General features: G+C 35.9%; 1 protein-coding gene across 1 annotated transcript in view; it reads left to right on the top strand.

Annotated features, from left to right (window-relative positions):
• Window positions 1-3106: 3106 nt before the first annotated feature.
• Window positions 3107-20827, top strand: part of PDE1A (phosphodiesterase 1A) — a gene marked incomplete at both ends in the record, with an annotated part of 270162 nt that continues 252441 nt past the window's right edge. Inside the window, one exon of the mRNA XM_084245856.1 lies at window positions 3107-3210. Within this exon, the coding sequence (XP_084101982.1) occupies window positions 3110-3210 (101 nt within the window). The remainder of the gene's footprint in view (window positions 3211-20827) is intronic.

Genomic DNA, 20827 nt, shown 5'->3' with positions numbered 1-20827 from the left:
TGTGGATCACTGATGCTAATGGCAGGAGGGCAGAAAAACGTGACAACTTCCACTTACCCTACAGTTGTCAACCTAAATAAAACGGTAAGCTGAGGCAAGCTCAAAAATACCAGAAATTTAGTTTTTTTTTTTTAGGAACTGCAAATTCAAGACACACAAACTTATAGTGGGTCTGTTGAGGGTTTGGGGCAGGCTCTGTCATGGACAAGGAATGCAAAGAAGGGGGCTCTTAACTAGTGGATAAGAGTCAATTCCATGGGCTTGAGGATGGGGAGAGGTTCTTGATGGATGTTACTTGGTCAAGGGATAAATCTCAATTTTCTGTAAATTAGGAATTTACTGGAAATCAGTATTTAAATTTCATTTTCGAAGGAGGCACGCACGGATTGTCCATTTCATATCCTTCAGTTCCATTTGTTACTGAGGTCCTTCACAAGGTAAAATCAGTATTTTCAGAGTAAAGACTAACTTTTCTGACAACATTGATAAACATTCCTAGGAGTTAGGTTGTGAGTGTTTTAAGCTGTCTATTAGCTAAAGATATTAAAGGTGAAGCTCTGTAAATAACTTGGTAAGAGAGAGAAAAACTGAAGTGGTCACTTGTTTTTTCAGAAACTATTTTCCATTCACCTTATTTCCATTTTGTACTGAAGAGTCGTGGAAGACCAGCTGAAGACCATCCAGTTGCTCCCACCTGTCAGTGGCCTGAGCAGCGGCCTGCAGCCCAGGTTCCGTGGCAGGCGGGGCACCCCGGTCCCGAGTGGGGAGCTGCTGCCGACCCAAGGAGGCACCTGCATGCCGTCAGACGTACCTGGGACTAGGGACCAGAGCAGTCCGCTCACCCTGAAACTCCGTGTTGGTCACAGGAGCGGCGGCCTGCTCTTTCGGTCTCTTGCGACAGTGGGTAGAAGTGGAGACTACGCACGACCTCTCTGGATGGTGCCTGGAGACAAAGCTGCGCATGCGTAGAACTTCCCTGGCGGCGTCCACCCCTGACCAGCGGAGCAAGTTCCCGGCAGGGGAGGGGCCGGCGCTGGCCTCAGGTGCACAGGCTGCGTTCCACAGAGCAGTGGTCGGCAGGTGAGCCTAAGACGCCCCTCTGAAAGGCTGGTGGGCAGCCCTGGGATCAGCAGCCGCCAGGAGGCACGGGCTGGAAGTTGGCCTGCTGGTGAAGCTGCGGTGATGGGAGCTGCTCCAGGGCCAGCAGCAACTTCAGCGCCGCCCCCCAGCCAGAGTCCTCAGGGGTAGGACTGACGTGAGCCCCGTTCTCAGTGGCAACGATGGAGCAAGCTGGCAGGAGAAGCCCTCCCGGGTTCTCCTGGGATTTATGAGGCAATCCCATCACTTTGCCTTTTGTAGATGGACGGCCCCATTTGGAAAGCAAGGTTGGTGCCTCCTAAGTGAGCTCCTGATGCAAGGAATTTGAGGACATCAGGGCTCTCCAGACGTTGTGAAAAGTTTCTCTTTAAGTTACAATGTGAATCCACAACAATGCTGTATGATTCTACTCTGGGAATCCTGGGAAAACAAGCCTTTTGTAATCTGTAGATCATACAGCACTTTCTATAAAATTTCACGGAGGTTTTTCACATATGTTATACAATTCTGACTACTAGATTCTAGACAGCGTTGTTTAGAGAGGCATAGTAACTTTATGTTGGAAGACTTCTTGTCAGTGAAATCAGAGTTACTGGTTTAGAAGGACTGCTTTTAAATTTGGGGAATGTCTGCTTCTCAGTTTCCTCTAATATTAAAAAAGGGTATTACCTATCTCTTGGAATTTTTGTAAGAGTTTAAAAAGGTAATACTGTTGGGTACTGGGAACTGTGACACATGGCAAGCACTACGTACATATTAGAAATATTGCTATCTACTTACTATCTATGAATATCTCTACCTTAAACCCCATATAATAGACAGTTTTTCTTGTAGGGAGGAACAAAATTATACCTGGGTTTCCAAACAAACAAGAGATAATACTTTTAAGTATATATATATATATATTTTTTTTTAGCAGCTTGTAGCTAGCATAGCTGTTATGGATCATACTCAAGATCTGTGCTTATTTCAAAGAAAGCTGGCAATGTGTTGGGAGCTTGACAGACGACTCAGTTCTGACTCCTTTTATGTCCACTTTCTCTTATTTTTCTTCTAAAATACACATGCAGTGCAGCATCAATTTCTCTCCTTTCATTCCCTCTCCCCCTACACACACACACACACACACACACACACAGACACTCCCCTTCAACATGCACACAAGCATGCACTCTAGTTTCATTTTATTTATTATTTAATTCCTAAAGGATTCACAGAGCAGGCTGTGTGCAGCTGCTGTGTTTTCCACTGGTTAAATTGGCAGCTACCTACTGTGTAAGTTGCTAGGAGAAGGTGAATAAGCATGATTACAGCATCCTTGATGTACATATTCTTTCAATAACAACCTGTAGAGCTACGTGGTCTGTCTTCTCTGCGGTTCCGTGTGTGCTATTTTCTCATTGTCATTAATATTTGTTGCATTTATTGTTAGAGGGTGATATGTTTTTAAGTGTTGGTTCCAGATCAATTAAGAGACAAAATCCCTGGCATTTAAAACAGGCATCTTTTTTTTTTTCTCAGGGTGGTGCTGCTGATACTGGTTCCTACCATCTGTTTTCTTATTACATCCTGCCTTCCTTCCGTTGGTGGAGAGGAATTCAGTTTCTTCTGGTGCGCTAAAGTCATTCACATTTCTCTTGTGCATAATAGATCTCATAAACTGTAGGAATTCTGATGTGCTTCAGTGCACGGAAGAGTAACAAATGAGCTGCTTCTGGGGAGAGCCGGAGCGCTCAGTCGGTCAGTAGAACAGTAGCGGGCTCACATGTGCGGATTGTTCCCGTGAGGTCAGAGATCTGTTTATACTGATGTCTGCTTGAGCGGGTGATGTGGTGAGCAGTGGATATGCCTGTCAAAGTCAATAGCAATTTTGGCAGAGGCTGCCCTCAGCTTTGTAAATCTGCAATGTTTTGATAGATAAGAGATGCAACTGTAAACTGAGCTTTATAGTAGACTGAGGAATGCTTGTTCTAGCTACTGAAAATGACTGTGTTGTCCTAGGAGTATCATCATGGGGTCTACTGCTACAGAAATCCAAGAACTGGAAACCACCACTTTTAAGTATCTCATAGGAGAACAGACTGAAAAAATGTGGCAACGCCTGAAAGGAATGTAAGTAAGCTTTTTGCTCGGTTATACGATTTTCTTCCCCCTCCCCCAAATATGGTTATTTTATTACTAATTGTTGGCATTGTCTGACTTTCTAAACTAGTCTTTTCTTTAGGATTTTCTCTTAAGCAATAACACATTTCAGTCTCAGCTAACAACTTGCTTAGTGAATGGATTGTTGTTTTTGCACCTGTATATTTTATGTAAAGTAACTCTTTAAGAATTAACTGCTATACTACATGGCTCCTTTCATACATTCTTTATGTGTTGCTTTCGATAGTCAGAGAAGTAATTAGGAAAACTGCCTGCCAGGATACTTGCAGAAATAAAATTTCCCTAAGGTAAATAGAGAAATTACTACTGGGAATTATTTATCTGTGATTAGATTAAAAAACAAGAACAGGATTAGCATGATAATAAATAATTATGTTCCATTGTGTTAATTCCTTATGCTTTAATTAATATTTCTTTAAGAAAAAATATGTGGTAAAAATACTAGCGACACAACAAACATTGCAGAGTTTAGCTTTAAACAATTCACTTCTGAGAGTACAGAATAACTCACTTTATAAATAGACCTTTATTTAGTAAGATGGTTCAAGAGATGTGCTTATATCAAGCCTGAAATGTTAAGTACCTGAGTCGAACTTTAATTGCAATGCTATTCACTTTATTATTTAAACATTTAAGCTTTATTTCTCTGTATGCTACTAATTCCTACTTAGTGCTCTAGCACATTATATTTATGTGCTTCATTTTAATTATGTCATAATTTAAATATCAGACTTAACATTTGGTGTGAAATATGAATATTTACAGTCCTTGCAGTTGCTAAGCATATTTACAGAACTCAAATGCAATATTTTTGTTTTCCTATGATAATGGCTGGAGGAATCCTATGCTATGTGAAATATAGACTTTCTAGGATTCATATTTCTAATGCTGTTTGCACACTTTTAGAAAATGTAACTTCTGAGTAAATTCAGTATTGCTGTTTTGATATCTATTATTTTTTAAAAGAAAAATTATATCAGATTTTAGAGGAAAAATTCTATTTGAGCATATTTATTAATGTCAATGTATTTAATGTACTCTATTTTTTTACACTTGAAGTAATATATGGGTTTAAGTATAAGATCACTTTACTAGACTAAAGAATATTTAACAGAATAACTTAAAAATAAAGTCATCTTTACATTATTTGAATGAATATATTTCATTCAATGACATATTAGAGAAATATATCCTAAGATCCATCCAGGATTTAGACTTTTTAGTTTTTTTGGTGATGTAGTTCTTAGAGAAACAAATAAGCCTATAAAAGCAAATAGCAGCTTACGAAATTAATTTGCATAGGTGAAACTTAAACATTGGCAGTCATTGGATGATTTGTGTTCTAATCTAATGAGTCGATGAACATCTGTACAGGAAAGATTTTATCTAAAATTACAACCTATTTTAGGCTTTCTTCCTTGTAGCAGGACAAGATGTTTTTGTTTTGTTTGTAATCGTTCTATTTTTCTGTAGTTACTAGAATGTATGAGGTTGTATGGTAATAGACTATTCATATACTATTAAGAAATTTGGAAAGTGTGATTACCTAACATTTTGGGACAAATTTACCTGATTTTCACTTTATCAGTTGATCTCAAAGATTAGTCTGTCATTTTATTTCAGGACAGAGTGATGGAATCATTCAACAGTAGAATTTCATGACTTGGTATTCAACATTGATGTAAGAGATAATAACATTTGGATATACTAAGTAAATTTTGAGTTGTGTCCAATACATCACTGAATAACCACTAGGGAAAAGTTACTGAAAGCTAGTTTTCTTTTTTTTTTTTTTTAAGTCATTATTAGTACACTGAAATGACTGACCGCTTTTGCCTCAAAGAAAGAAAGAATTTGCATTTTGATATTATTACTTTAACTTATACTTTGACTTAAGACTTTTCCAGTAGTCTAGGTTCAGAATAGTCAAAACAAAGCAGCTTTAAATCTAAAATCTGCATGACTAATGACAACCAAATTGTTTAATTACGGCCTTTTGTGTAGTCTGCATTGAGAGCAGTGATATGAGAGACTATTCCACTGCTGAAATTGTCTTGCCTATTTAAACTGTAATATTGACTCAAACAGAAGTCAAGCTTATCAAAATTACTAATATAGATTTCCACTTTTAAGTATTGACAATTAGAGTCATGCTTCTCATGAAAGCTATCAAATAATTTTGCAGTAATTTTCTTAATTTGATGAAATAGATTCAAAGTTCAGAAAGTGATTTTTTAAATCTTTTATTGTAAATTGATACATTTCAACAGAATAATCTGTTTTTAAGTGAGCTTACAATATGAGATCAATTTAAAATTGGGACAAAAATTAAAAGTATAATAAGGCTTATTCAAAATATACCTGAAATATAGAGAACATGACACACTACAGGCAGATATGTACAGAAAATATTTTGTAGACATTATCATATTACATTTTAGAATGCATTTTTTGGGTTTATAGAAATAATTTAAAGTTTCATAACATGCAAAAATATTGGTTAGCTAAATGAATATATCAGTTCTTCTCTACTATTTTGCTGGTTTCTTCCTTTGAACTCCTATTAAATCTTTTTTATAAAATGTTAAATTGAGACACCATGTAAAGTCATGTATCAAGAATCTCTTATTCCTTTGTGGGAACAAATTGGAATCTTTTCCATTTTCTGATGTATAGTTGGTTTATTCCACTAGTTTTCTTTTTATAGTTACGACTTTCTTTAGCTTTCTTCAATCCATCTTCTACCATTAATTTTTTAGTCAGCATGATAAATTAAATTCTGCAGTATGACTCATCATCTATGATGTTAGAAATATTAGCAAATGACTATGACATCATGTCCTTCATAACCTATGTTTAAGAAGAATCATATTCTTGTCATAGTTATCAATTGTTTGGGATATGGAAACACTTCCTGTTTCTTTTACTACGCAACACCTGATGAAATTTCTGGCTCAGAAATTTCTTGTGATTTTGGGACCTATATTACTTGGTACTCACATTGAAAAATTTTTTAGGTCTTTGTAAAGATTGTTAAGTTTATTGATTTCCATGAGGTAAGCTGATTTGAAGCTTTATATTTGTTTTCATTTTTGCATAGTTTTTTTTTTTTTTCATTTTAGAAATAGTCTCTTTTTGTGTCATGGTACTGCTCTTTTTTTCTTTAAATGTAAAAAGAGCTCCATAACTGTCAATTTGAAAGCAATAAAAAATATTTTAAAAAATAGATGCTGCTATTACCAATCAGTGCCACTGTTCTGAAAATTCCATCTAAAAGGGGACAGTATTTCCAGCAAACTGATAAAGTAGAAATTCCAGTGAATGTCAAAGGGCAATATAGCAAAAAACTAAAAAAAAAAAAAAAAACCCAAAACACCTGTTACTCCCTTGTTCAACAAATGAGAGGAAAGTATGAAATGTTCAAAAGCATAAACTTCTGACAAAAATGTGAGCCTCATTGACACTCTATAGTACTTCCAGTTCCTTTAGTTTTTATGAATGTAGGACTATTAGCTGACTATTACTGAAAAAAGGGTAGTGTGTTGTACAGTTCTCAGATGAAGTAGACCAAACTCTTATCACCAAGATGTAATGAATATACATATTTAGAATAAAAATTGGCAAAAAAGGGTAAAATGACAGGGGTTATTAGTATCCTATTGCCAAACTGGAATCATACGTCAGGATGAGGCAGCATTATTGGTTAGCAAATCTGATCATTTTACTTTCCTTCGTCAAGTCTTTGAAAACTTCTGGTGTCTTCCTTTCAAAGTTCAGCATCTTTCAGAGTCTGCCCACATCTCCTTGACTTTCGGTGCTTCCACTTGGGCCTCTTCTTCTGTGGCCCTCATGGTTATTCAAAAGAAATTCTGCTTACCCTACCTCTGTCTTTGCTTATTTTATTCTCTGTTCCTGAGCGAGCCACTTGTTTTTCTCCTCTCTCAGTCAGGGTTGCTCTTGCTTCCCATGGGGTATTTAGGTCTATATAGGGATGTTTCTGATTGGTGCAGTGCTTGAGGCTATCTCTGTATTCACTGGTGGTAGCAACAGGATTCAAGCATAATAAATGTCCTCTAGAACTGGGCACAGGGGCCTCCCTGGTGGCGCAAGGGGTTGAGCACCTCAGTATGAAGCAATCCGCAGCCTCTGCAGCACGAGTTCGATCCCTGGCTGGCCAGGGAGTTACCTACATGGTGCAGCAGACTTCTCCTCACTTGCCTGCTGCTCCCCTCAGCAGTGTACTTTGGTCAGTCTGCCTGTTCTGTTCCCCGCTCTGTCTCTGGTGAATCCTCTCATTCCTACATCTCTGGCCTGTACCCCAACTCTTATATGCATAATTAAATCTTAAAAAAAAAAGAACTGGGCACATACCCTTTTCAGGAAGAACTGTCCCAGTCAAAATGCTAATAGAGACTCTGTTAAATGTTCAAGGATCTCTTCTTAAACTTCACTTGCAAAGGAAGTTCTTCTTGACCTTCCCTTTAGGTTTCTTCTGTTTGGCTCACTAAATAATCTGAACTTCCCTTTTCATAACAATATTTACCTTCTTGTTAGATCACAAGCTACCAAGGACAAGGGTCACATTTATTTTGTTTGCTTTTGGATCCCAGCTCCAAGCACAGTACTTGGCACATAATAGATTATACAATAATCAATCAGTGATTATTATTAAAATACTGAATCTTATAGTGGTTCTAACTACAAAATCACCAAAACACTTATACTCAAGGATTTACATTTCTCTGTGGCAGGAGGAAAAGTTGTATAGGGAGAAAACACTGAGAAAGAGAAGTACACTGACCTTGAGAGTTTCACTGATAGAAAAATAATGCCTTGATGGCTTCAACATCTTTAGTTATGCATTTTGTGGTGGCCTTAGAATAGATTTCAGTTCTCTATAATCATGCATGACACAGGGCTAGTTGATTTCTGATTCATTCAAGTTTGAAATCTTTTTCCTTATCCCAGTGCCGATCTGATTCAGAGTGGAGTTGAAATCCAAGTGATTATTGCTATGTCCCATTGTCCTTTGTTTGCTCTATTTGTTTTAGAAAATGCCAAATTCCCATTATATTATTAGATCTTAGTTTGTACTCTAACATATTTCAATGAGATAATCAAATGCAAATATTTGAGGAAATCTGATTCCCATGCAAAGGACTGTGCTGTAATCCTTTTGCTATGAAAAGAATCACTCATTAACATCATTAAATAGTTGATAGTGTTAAAGACTCATGAGATCATAGTATTTTACTGCTTGGTCTGAACAAGTATTGGACATGAATGCCTATTGTTAAAGGATATGTAAATGATAATAGTTTATTAAAGTGTATATGAAACATTCTGAGACTTTTGGTTTGTCCTTTACAGTTTCTTGAAATTGTTTAAAGAGATTATGTGGGCACGCTACCAAGGGGTACTGCCTAACTTGAATGCTCTAAAGGAGTCTAGCCATCCATGCACACCAAGTCAAAGCATACTTAATATGGAAGAACTTTTGTAGGATTAGTGTGCATATAGAGAGAGAAGAGAAGAAGAAAGAATATGCAGAATAAAACCCCAATGTTAGCCATCCCCTTATGTGTAAATATCCAGCCAAATAGGGTTGGCCCAAAGTCGGGTACTGAAGCCCAAAAGCTTCCCACAAGTCTAGGGCACCTTCTTGTGGGGAACCATAAAAAAGGGGTAAAAGCAGACAGGCAAGCCTGGGATGAAAGGAGCATAATCAAAGTACAAATCAAGACAAAATCTGCCATTGTCAGCCTTCCCAGGTGTCTCTTCCAAGTATCTCTATATGTCTCTCTTCCACATGTCTCTTATGTAAGTGCAAAGCCAAGAAGCTAGTGCCTTTCTTCTTCCCGTTTCGCTACCTTTTCCACATATCTCCCCCTGAGCTCAGCTGCCGGCTGAGAAATATACCTTAACCTGGCTGCTCAGTTCTACCCGCTTATTCCAAAGCAGCTATATATAAATGGAGATGGGAAACATGATGCTTCCCCCTTTTATGAAGATGCCTCTGTTACAATCATTTTATTTTATATTTATAGAATAGTTAAAAACAAATTTTCATTAAGTTCAGAAAGTGCTCAATTCAGATAACTTTTGGTAGGCAAAATTTTGATTTATAGTTATTCAAGTAAGTTTATATGAGTCATTAAAAAAGAAGTAAAATCTCTAAGCACCAGTGTCAGTAGGACAAGAAAATAGGTCAGCCTTAAATTCTAAAATTAATTAATTAATTCTTAAAATTAAGCCTTAAATTTTGTATAATCAGAAGATCATGGGGTTTCATAAATTATATAAATCAGGTCCTTAATAACTTAGAAGAAAATTAAAATAGATTTCTTACTGGAAAAGCAACATAGTGCTGACTGATCCACTTAAACCTGAACTTCATAAGACTTCGTTCAAAGTAAACTGCTTTTGGAGCAAGATAAGAACTTGGGCCTCAATCTCACTTTTAATTAGCTTAAACTATTTAAAATCACTTCATAAATGAATCAGTAGCAATCATAATTTATAATTCTTTGTACTATATAATTTTTAAATTATTTTTCTTTTTATCTATTTGGTTCAGCACAGTAATCCCTAGTTTTTCTGATGATAAAACTGAGCCTCAAAGACATTAAATGACTTTATCATTTCCAATTAGTAAGGGAGGCCAGATTTCTAAACCCATACTACTATCAAAGTCCTTTTAATCCTGACTTAGATACTTCCATTTAACACTTAAGGCTTACTATAAAACTTGACATTTCATGAGTTAAAAGCTTTCCTCTTGACTTGAATTTTTCCACAATTCTGCCATCTGTTTGCCTTGTTCTGCATACTCAAAGCTGAAAACCAAAGGGAGTTATCACTTAGCATGGGTTTTGAATGTTAGAAATGCCTCATTTCTTTTTCTCACCTGCTTTAGTACATGCACTGCCATTAACCCTTTTAATTAGTTCATTTGAACAAAGATCCTAGCTAATACTTGCAAGGACATTTGACTTTTCCTAAACTTTGTTGCCCGTTCAGATCTTGGACCCTTAGACCTTCAATTATTCTAATTTACTTGTCCTTTGATATCCAGAATAGCAGAGAAAGAAAACCCTGTGTAGTGGAAACATCTGGGTGTATATCCCTGAAGATTTTTATTTACCAGTGAGAATAAAGCCAAGAATTCTAATAATGAAAGCTAGATATTTTATTCTTGCTATGATGCCTCATCACTTGTCATAAAGGATTTTAAGCATACAATAAGCTTCTTTTATGAAATAGAGTGAGCAGAAACTTTTCACCTTTTGCTTGTTTCAGAAAAATCATCTAAATGGAGATTATTCCCCATAGAGAATAAAAATTGCTGAATAGACACACAGTATTTTTTCTCATCTTATCTTAGACTGCATTTGGAGATGATTGTTAGATGGGTTAAGGAGATCCTTCCTATCTTTTGGAGCTTAAAATCACCAGTACCTCACACTGGTTCCAATTTAAAAATGTCTCTGTGTGTGAACCTCTTGATTAAAAATTTCTGCTTTAATAATGAAAATTTTCCAATGAACCCTCTATTTTCCAGAAATTCCTCCATGCTATTGTTTTCTATTGTGTGGTCCAGTTTGTTTATCACTTCATACATTCATTCTTAGGTAAACAATCCCATATGGACTTGGGCTTGTCCATACAACTTGCTTTTACTAATAAGGATCTTAGCCGGTGAGATCCAAGAAAATACTTGGAAAAGCCTATGCATTAAAATTTACTTATTTACTGCTCTTTGAAACCACACCAGCATGAGTTGAAATCTGGTCAAACCTAATAGAAGATAAGCATGTGGAACAGTTATAAACCCTACCCACTAAAGCCCCTCTATACCAGTCAGACCATCGGCCACCAGACATGTGAGTGAGGTTGACCTGGACTATCCAGATTTCTTAGTCATACTCATGAAGAAATTAGTGTTTATTGTTTTTGGCTATGAAGTTAGGTGGTTTGTTGCATATATACAAAAAACACCAATTGTTTCAAATAAGCATTAGTTCTTACATGGCTATCATAGTGTTTTTCATACTACCACTCCCCTCTCCCTTTTACTGTCTACTTTCACTTATTTCTTTGCCCCAATCAAAGATTGGCATATCTTTTAGAATCCATGCAAGTAAAAATTAAAGTCCCTTTTTACAGAAAGTCAGCCCAACAAAATTTTCCTCCACATTAGTTCCACTAGCAAAAATATCAAATGCACACACCTACTTACAATATTTCTTCCAATACAAACTTCCTCCATGGCCTGTGTAATGAAGTTGTGTTGCCTTAGATTTCTGTGAGCAAATGTAATTTCCCACCAAATAGAAGAAAAACATAGATTAAGGCAGGAGAACTGCTTAGTTGCATAAGAGAAGATGGTTCATATCCTGTTACCCTGGCAACAGGCACTGGGAAGGCCAGGGCTCCCCGCACATCCTGTTGCCCTGACAACAGGTCATGCAGGGCATGGGAAGGCCCAGTTCCCACTCTTCTAGGTCTCTTCTTTGTAACCACAATGAAAAGGGAGAAAGTGATTTTTTACTTATTTCCTCTCCACCTACATAATTCTTTTATTCTATAAATCACTCAAGTATAAGATGATCTTTGCAGATGCAGGAGAGGGTAAGAAAACAGTGACCTCAGTTTTTACACCCATAAGCTCTGAAACATTTGCTAATTTTTGATTGCGTCAAAGGAATAAATGATAGAAGAAAAAGGAGAGAGGTAACCAAGTCATAGGGGGACTAAATGGTAGAAACAAGTTAAGTCATATGTGAATAGTGTAGCAGTTAAGAGCTGATTTCAGGTATGTTTTACTTAGCTACATTGATTGGACTGTTAGGAAGGCTGCCTGACTTTTAAGAAGTTCATTGAGAATGTCTTATCTGTGAGATTGATGTTTATTTGGTTTCCTATATTTTATAAACAGACAATGGATAAGCAAGAATCATAAAATGATGTCATGATATTTTTGGTCAACTTAATTTTCAGTTCTGTACAAATTTCCAACTTTTCATTATTACTGTTTTTATTTTCTTTTGCCACATTTTTTTCTTACCACGTAGAGAGTTCTTATGAAAGTAATCTGATCAAATCCTTTTTTCCCTTCCCCTTCTCTTTTGTCACTTAAGAAATTTGTCTAAGTGTATAAAAGAGATACTTTACAAGTAATTTTGGAATGGCATACTGCTTTTTCTTCATAATTGTGGTTTATATAAAGTGACTATCTATTCAAAAATGATAAATACTACTATAAGTTCTGCCATTACTAATCTCCATCAGTTTTCCTGTGAATTAAAATAAAATCTTAGTTGATACCTCTGGCTTTAACTTCCATAAACCAGAAGGCTTACTTGATAAAGAAAAAAAGTGCCTGGCAAAGTCTTCTCTCAGAAAATAGGAAAAGGAATTTGTGGAGAAAAGATTCTGAATTTAAATTGAGTGAGGGCGGGACTCTATCACTTCTGAGACCTGAGTTTAATCTCCAGGGCCAGGGAGCTGACCCATGTACGGTGCAGCAGACCTCTCCTGTCTCACCCACTGCTCCCCTTAGCAGTGTATTTCACTTAATCTGCCTGTTCTGCTCCCCACTCTGTCTCTGGTGAATCCTCTCACCACCACCCCCCATCTCTGGCCTACACCCTGGTTCTTCTACACATAAATAAATAAACAAATCTTTAAAAAAAGATAAATTGAGTGGAAAAAGTTTTATAGAGTGGAGACAAACAAGTCTCTTTGGGAGACTATAACAATATTAAAGCTGAATTTCTAAAAACCAGGTGGGAAGTGGGAGCCTAATCAGAATATCACTAAGAGTCAAAGAAAACAACCACAACAAAACCTTGATTATCTGAGACTAGATTAGGTTCAGAGTACCCTTGTAGGTTCTGTAATTGTACTTCCTGTTTTATTATTGCTATTGTCCATTTAATTGTTCTGCCTTCTATGTAATCCTTCCTTCTCTTGAGGTAACAAGAGGAAGAAGGTAGAATTCACCTGCTTTTTACTGTGTCCTCAGTACCTAGCACAGCACTTTTTATGAGGAACTTAAAAAATATGTCAGTATAACAAAACCAGTAATTAGGTAATATGCAGCAATTTGACATTTAATGGTTTAGCTAGTAAAGCTATACTTGTTTAGCAGCGATAGTATTAATGTAGGCTCAAAGGTCAAGAAATCTTTATGGAAGACATTTGAGTTGCTTCTGGGGAAAGGAAGAGAATGAGGTGTCAAAACCTGACTAGGAGAGATTATGGGAATGTGATTTATCACAGACATAAACAAATAAAAAGCAAAGAAAAAAACAAGCTTTGTAATATGCAACTAAGTATCTTAAAGAATTGATGTGAGGTGATTAAAATAATGCATTCAAAGTGCTCAAGCCCTGTGTTGGTGCAAAATAAGTATCTAAAATGGCAGCTGGTATTGTAAATTATTTTTGGGGCACAACTATGATGTGTAGGCCAGTCTGTTTGTTTTTGCCCATTCCTCTGCCATATGTAAGAATGAGGTATAGGCTGTCTCTACATAATTATATGGTGGGTAGGAGACAGAAGGAGATTCAAACATTGACTCAGTAACTGAAATTCCTACTCTGAGATTTTAATTTCCCAAGTTCTACATCAGTATTATCCTAGGAAAACTCAAATTTTCTGTTTTACTACATATCTGAAAATTAGGATTATAATGAGAAAATCTATGAGTGATTAAAGGATGTTCTGGCCTCATGTGGCCTTGTAGCCCAGGGAGTTCTTGGTGAGTGAAGACTGCTGTGTATCCTTTGAGAGTTAATTGCTTACTGATGTTTCCAAACTTGAACGAATCCAACAGGAGATAAATTGACTGAATGTGGACATGATCAGGGTAAATATTTTAATATTAAAATAGGAAGAACAGGCTACTGTTCTTTGTGCACTTCTGAGTTGAGGACTAACTAATCTTTTTGCATAGATCCTCAAAAAAGAAGCATATATAACAAGGTAATGTTGAAATTTTGTAATATGAGCAAGTTTAACATTCTTGTGTTTTGTTTTTACCAGAAATTCAAGTCCAAGATATGTGTCAATGCTTAAACTAAAACTCTAATTTTCAAACTCTCATTTAATATTTTTGTTCTTCATCCTGTCATGTAAATCATTTTTAATCAGGAATAAATATTTGTAAAGTGTGTATCAAAGAATACCTCTTTGAAAGGGAAAACCCATAAGTGGAGTTGTATATTAAGGCGATCACATGTGCTTCCAAAAAGAAATTCATAACCAAAACATTAATATACAATTTATAGGATTAAAATATTACTGGGATTAGAATCCAAATTATTTTATCATGTGCACTAACCCTTTATTTTACATGAGGGTTTTTTACTTCTTACTGTAATTTGTTTCAGTTTTCTAAATACAAAATAATCAAATACAATGCAAAAATTATTTCATCTTTACATTTGTTCTTAATATCTTTTATTTCTATTTCTATAGTAAATTATAATATCAAATTTCTATAGCTAGACAAGTTGATTAATCTACCTATAGTTTAAGCACCTGAAACAAGGTGCTTAAACACCTTGGAAAACAAGAAATAACTTAAATTATTTTAGAACATCTTTAAATTAAAATCATGTTGCCGAGTAATTTTGTTTCCTAAAAGAGAATGTGTTTGAGTTCAGCAATAGGGAATTAAAAATGTTACCTCCTTGATAAATTCAGATCGTTTTAAGTAGATGTCTTATGGGTATAAAATTTACACAGTGTGAGTGAAACTGTGGCAACCTCAGTTACTTACAGAACTATCTTAAGAATTATAGTCATTCAGAAGAAAAGAAAGTTGTAGCTTAAGTTTATCTATTTCTGCTGACATTTATAAAAATATTGAGGACTTTGGAAAGTGGGGCTAATATGATTTAATTGAACCCATTCAATAAATTCATTAGTATAGTTTGTTTAGTCACTGAGCACATACAGAGCTGGGACTTATTCTAGGCCCCAGGGATATGATGATTGACAGCACAGTCATGACTCTACCTTCAAGAAATTTACACTTGGATGGTAAGACTGATGATAAACAATCTAACAAATAAATATGTCATGTAATGTTAGTAAACGTGAACTGGACAAGGTGACAAAGTGCTTGGGAGGTTCAAGAATATATATTTTAAAAAAGCGCGGTCAGAGAAGGGCTTTCAACAGCTTGTGAAGCATGACCTTAATGGGGTAGGAAGTGAACTACACCAAGGTCTAAAGAAATGGCATCCCATAGAGAGGAAAGCAAGAATTCAGCTCCTGAGGCAGGGTGCATGTGACGTGTTTGAGGAAAAGTAACAAGATCAGGAGGACTGGAACACAGTGGGGAAGGAAAAAATTGGAAGTATTGAGTGTGGAGAGAAAAGCAGAGAGGTGATATCATCTAAAACCCAAGAGGTCATGGCAAGAAATTAAGTTTTTATTCCAGTCTGGTGTAAAGCCTTTGGAGCTTTGAAGCAGCAGAGTGGAAGTAACTTGTTTTAAGACTTCTCTGGACAGGGGTTGAGAGAAGTGGAGCGATAAAAGTCAACGGGTATAAATTTCCAGTTATAAGATTAGCATTTTGAGGATTTAATGTAAAGCATGGTGTTGTAGTAAATACTGCTGTATCATATTTTTTAATATTATCAAGAGCCTAAATGTTTTTACCGTAAAAGAAGAAATGATAGCTATTTTGGTGGTAGTAATGATCTTGCAATTTATAAATATATCAAACCAACACTCTGTATACTTTAAACTTAAAAAAAAAAAAGGCTTCTCTGGTCGTTTTGTGGAAACTAACAGTGTAAGGGTTAAGCAGGAGAGGCAGAAAAGTGCAAGACTGAGAATAGGAAGATGTGTAGGAGGCTGTGGCAGTTGTCCAGGTGATTTGATAGCTTTGGCAGCCTTAGTAATTAGGGAAATGATAAGATGTTTTGAGATTTAAGACATATTTCAAATTAGAACTGATAGGACTCACCGATTAATTGCATGTAGGAGTATAATGATGAAAAGAATGAGGTATAATGATTTGTTTTGGTGTGTGTGTGATCCTAAACAACTAGGTCTACAGTCCCCAAACATGATCTAAATTTATAACTTCTCAAGTTTTAAAAAAGATCATGACGTGCCCATTCCAAAAATTGCTCAATATTCCCAGCAGGGTCTGGGGTAATCCCACTCACCCCCATGAATATTTATACAACAAAACATGTAAGTAGTCACTTAAATAAGGTCAATAAATGGCTTCTTTTTTAGTTCAGGTCAGGTTTTACTGCTAAATGAAAATGGCTGGATTTTAGAGTTGTGCATAGAGGATTGTTAATCTGTACCATTTTTTTTGAAATGGGAAAAAAGTTCACAAATATAAAAAGGTCTTTTTGGATTTATGAACTATGAGATGTCTATTAGAAATTCAAGTGACCTTACAAATACATAGATGATGATGTAAAAAATAAAAAATAAAAAAATTAATATTAAAAAAAAAACAAAAAAATACATAGATGGCTGGATGGATGAGACATCAGGGCCGAAGATCCAGACTTGGGAGTCATCAATGTATGGATATATTTAAAATTCTAGGACCAGGTGAGATCTTCTAGAGAGTTAAAATTAGTATAAATGACAAGAGAATAAAAGGCTAAGCTCTCATTAAGAGATTGGGAAGAGAAGATGGTAGAGGAGACTGAGGAAGAGCCAGTTGTCCTATGGTATCCTAGAAGTCAAGGGAAGACTGCTTTTTAAGAATGTCAATATTGCTGAGAGGTCATCTAACATGGACTGAATGTCGACCATTGGTTTTCTCATTGTGGAGATCTTTGGTAGTCTTGGCAAAAACATTCTCAATGAGGTGTCAGGACAAAAATTCTCACAGTTATGGGTATAAAAGAAAACTAGAGGTGAAGAGGTATGGGTCACATGTACATCTAATTCTTTGAAGAATTATATATTAAAGAAACCGTAGAGTAAGATGATAGATAATGGGAAATCAAGGGTAAAGGGGTTAGTTAAATGTGGGAGATATTATCAGAGAATTCCAATGGGAGTGTTGATGGGAAAGATTGTGTAGAGAGTAATAAAACAATGCAGGGTTGGGGGGGAGGGGAGGAAGAAAGAGAGAGAGAAAGAGAGAGAGAGATCGAGATATCTTCAGTCCCTTGAACACATGAAAGTTAAGGGACTGCTTAAGGGCAGAGATGGATAGATCGATTGATCTAGGAACAGGGATGGCTCATCCATGGTAACAGGAAGGTAGACAGAATGTTTGGGATTGTTTGCAAGTAGATAGGTGAAAACTTGGTGCTAGTTCCCCTCTGGTTCATTTTATTTTCTCAGTGAAATAAATGAGACTATTTACAGCTAGTGAGGAAGGGAGAGAGGGAGTGGAGATTTAAGGAGAAGGTGTGAAACAGTTACTTCAGAGAGAAGGAGCATGGCTAAGAAAATGGTGGCAGAATTCGCAGGAGTGCTGAGCAACCACTTGCAATCGTGTATTTAAGATAAGATTAGTCTACATCCCTGTGTGTTTTTTTCTCCCTGTTACATCCAGCTCATTTGCTTCCATGAAGGCTCAGAGAAGATTCAGAACTGGAATTATAGAGTTCATATCTTGCCAGCAAATATAAGTTTAATGAGGAAACTGGGGCTGAGGCCCACTTTAAAGTTTAAGGGAAGGTGAGAAATGAGAACATAGGGAGAAATGATGGACAGTGAAAAAATGGGTATGGTAAACAGATTGGAGGCAGAGAAAGGGATAATGGATTTCTAGGGTGGGATGCTAGGATCAGTGACCTTTTTCTCTTCTCAGCCCCAAATGATAAACACCTCTCATGTGGAGGCAGGTTTATACAAGAAATACAATTTGTGAAATGAATATATGGAAGGTAATTTTTTTTTCTCCTCTGCAGAAATCCACTGTGAGCCCCTTTACATTTAGTTAACACACTTTCTTTTCAAACAGAATAGGCTGCTAGGAGTGTGGCCATTCCTACAATGAAAACAAAGCTGTCAGATCTAATTTTAGGATGTTCTTCCTTGACAACGCCTTTTAAATATTGCCTATACAACAATAAGAATTGGCTCCAGAAATTAATGAGGCTTTGTTTGTTCAAAGAAATTCAGTTCTCTTACACACTTGAACTTTTCAGTGTCACGAGAATGTATAACAGGGCTACTACCCTTTCCCTTGCTTCAGTAACTGAAGTTTTATAATTTACGGTGTTCATGGTAGTGAAGAGCGAATTTCAGTGTATCTATCAGTAGCAGCAAACCAAGAATGCAATGGAAGACTGTTCTGAAATAAGGTTTTAACAATGAGTGTATAGAATTTGTTTCACTACATTGATCTCTTGTTTCTCTCTTTACGTTAATGATAGCTTTAGTTGACCTCAATAGTAGAGTTTAAGTTCCCTTTCATGAGTCAAATTACTTTGTAAGTATGCACATGCTAAGTTAGCAATTGATTGTCCCTTCGTCTGATGATTTTTAATACCAAGAGTGAAATTTGTCCTGGTTAAAACCTTATAATGAAACAGCCATACACTCACATAAGCATTTATACAGAATAATAGGACTTAATTATGTATGTTGGCATAAATGAAACTGCCATTCTCTACCTATATGTCATGTGTTGATCAGGCATAAAGAAAAGTAGAAGTCATTGTTACTTTTAATTTTAATCACAGAGTTATTAAACACATAATTTGCTGGGCCATGGTATCAAAGACCTATAAGATTTATGTGTGAAAGTCATTTGTGGATAGATTTTATATTCACTTTTTCCAGGAAATTAAGCTTCTGTTTTTGTGCAGTAAACTGATTTGGGGATAATCATATATGTCATGTGAATTATAAAATTTTTCTTCTTTGAAATGTTTCCTCAATATCTTATTTAGCATTACAGGGTTGATCTAAATTGAAATTTGGGTCAGGTTGCTTATCCCTAGGTAATTCTTGCAATTCTTTGTGAGCTGTACCTTTTTGTGTATTTTATGATTGCTACACTGAATTTTCTTCTCAACTTCTAGAGATTCTCTCTCCTGATATCCTTCCCTTTGCTAATTGGCTTGAATGTGATCTAAGAGTACATGACTCCTGCTTAATCTGCATGATATCTGTACTAAAATGTTCAAAAAATGATAGTCATGTGCTTTGATAATTTTTAAAGAAATAGATATAAATCTGAAATTTCAATTTAGCAATCAAAATGCATGCAAAGGTACAGCTCACAAAAAATTGCAAGAATTTAGTATTCGTACTTTTAAAAATACTTTTATTTTCAAAGATTAACTCTTTCTTTTATTCGAGTAATAAAATAGTGCCACAAACAATGACAATAGGAGTTTCTTCTTCATCCCGTAGTCTGTCTAGGTCTACCTCCTACAACATCAACTCTCATATTTTAATTCTTCCTGTCAATCACCCATATGTTCAAATCATAACCTCATGTGGTTGTTTCTTAATTTATTGAATTTAAGCATTATCTACTGCCTTGAAATAGCAGTGGATGAAAATTTAACATTCTTAGACCAACTCTAACCATGTTGCTCTTGACTTACTCTCTTTCTTTCTCCCAATTTGGTTGTATTATCATTCCAGTGAATCAATATTTGGTGTTTATAGTATTATGACTGAATTGTCTTAACTTCTGAGCCAAGAAATGAAATATGAATATGTTTCCCGTAGAGTACAACCCTTTGCTTTTCCTGGAATTAATAAATATCTCATTTTAATTGTTATGTTGCTGGCCTCTTTTACTGCATACCTATCACTAATTCTTTCCAAATTTACAAAAAGAATTGTAAAACAGTCTTCCCAAATTTCCAAGCATGTTGTGTACTGCTTTCTGTTCCACTCTTTTCCTCAGAGACTTAGTTCTTCAAGCCCCAGTTCCATCTAGGGCTCTTTAAGCCTGAGGCACAGCTATCCCTTGAGGATAGATTCATTCTGGGAAATCCCTTTAACACCCTCAAAGTTGGTCTGTGGTTTTCTGATCCTATTTTTTCTTGGTATTCTCTCATTTAACAGATGAGGTTTTCCAACAGCTTCCTGAAACAGGTCACTTGAGAAATACATTCTGTTAAAGTACTTTTATATATGGAAATATATTCATTCTATTTCAATGTAATAGACTCTGAAATTGTAAGTTTTCCTCAGAACTTTGAAAGCATTGTTTTATTATCTTTTAGCTTTCAGTATTGCTACCAAGAAATTTGATGTCATTTAGTTCCGATCTTTTTGTTAGCCCAAAACTTTTCATTATTTCATTTCCCCCCCCTAAAATCTTATGATAATAACCTTCATGTAAAATTTTGTCCTAGGAAAATGGTTGGTTCTTTCGGTCTGGAAATGCATAGCTTTCAGTTTAGGGAAAATTTCTTCATTATTTAATTTGATGATTTTCTTCCATTTTCTTCACATTTTCTGAAACTTTTATGCTGCTGCTTTTTATCTACATCTTTCAATTTGCTTTGATTTTCTCCCCTCTTGTCCATTTTCACCTTAAAAATTTAGATAGGGCCTCCCCGGTGGCGCAGCGGTTGAGCGCTGGGTTGCGAAGCTG

This window comes from Talpa europaea (assembly GCF_964194135.1).
Source record: "Talpa europaea genome assembly, chromosome: 1".
Lineage (NCBI taxonomy): Eukaryota > Metazoa > Chordata > Mammalia > Eulipotyphla > Talpidae > Talpa > Talpa europaea.
The sequence above is the reverse complement of the archived record's forward strand: the minus strand, read 5'-3'. Positions and strand labels throughout refer to the sequence as shown.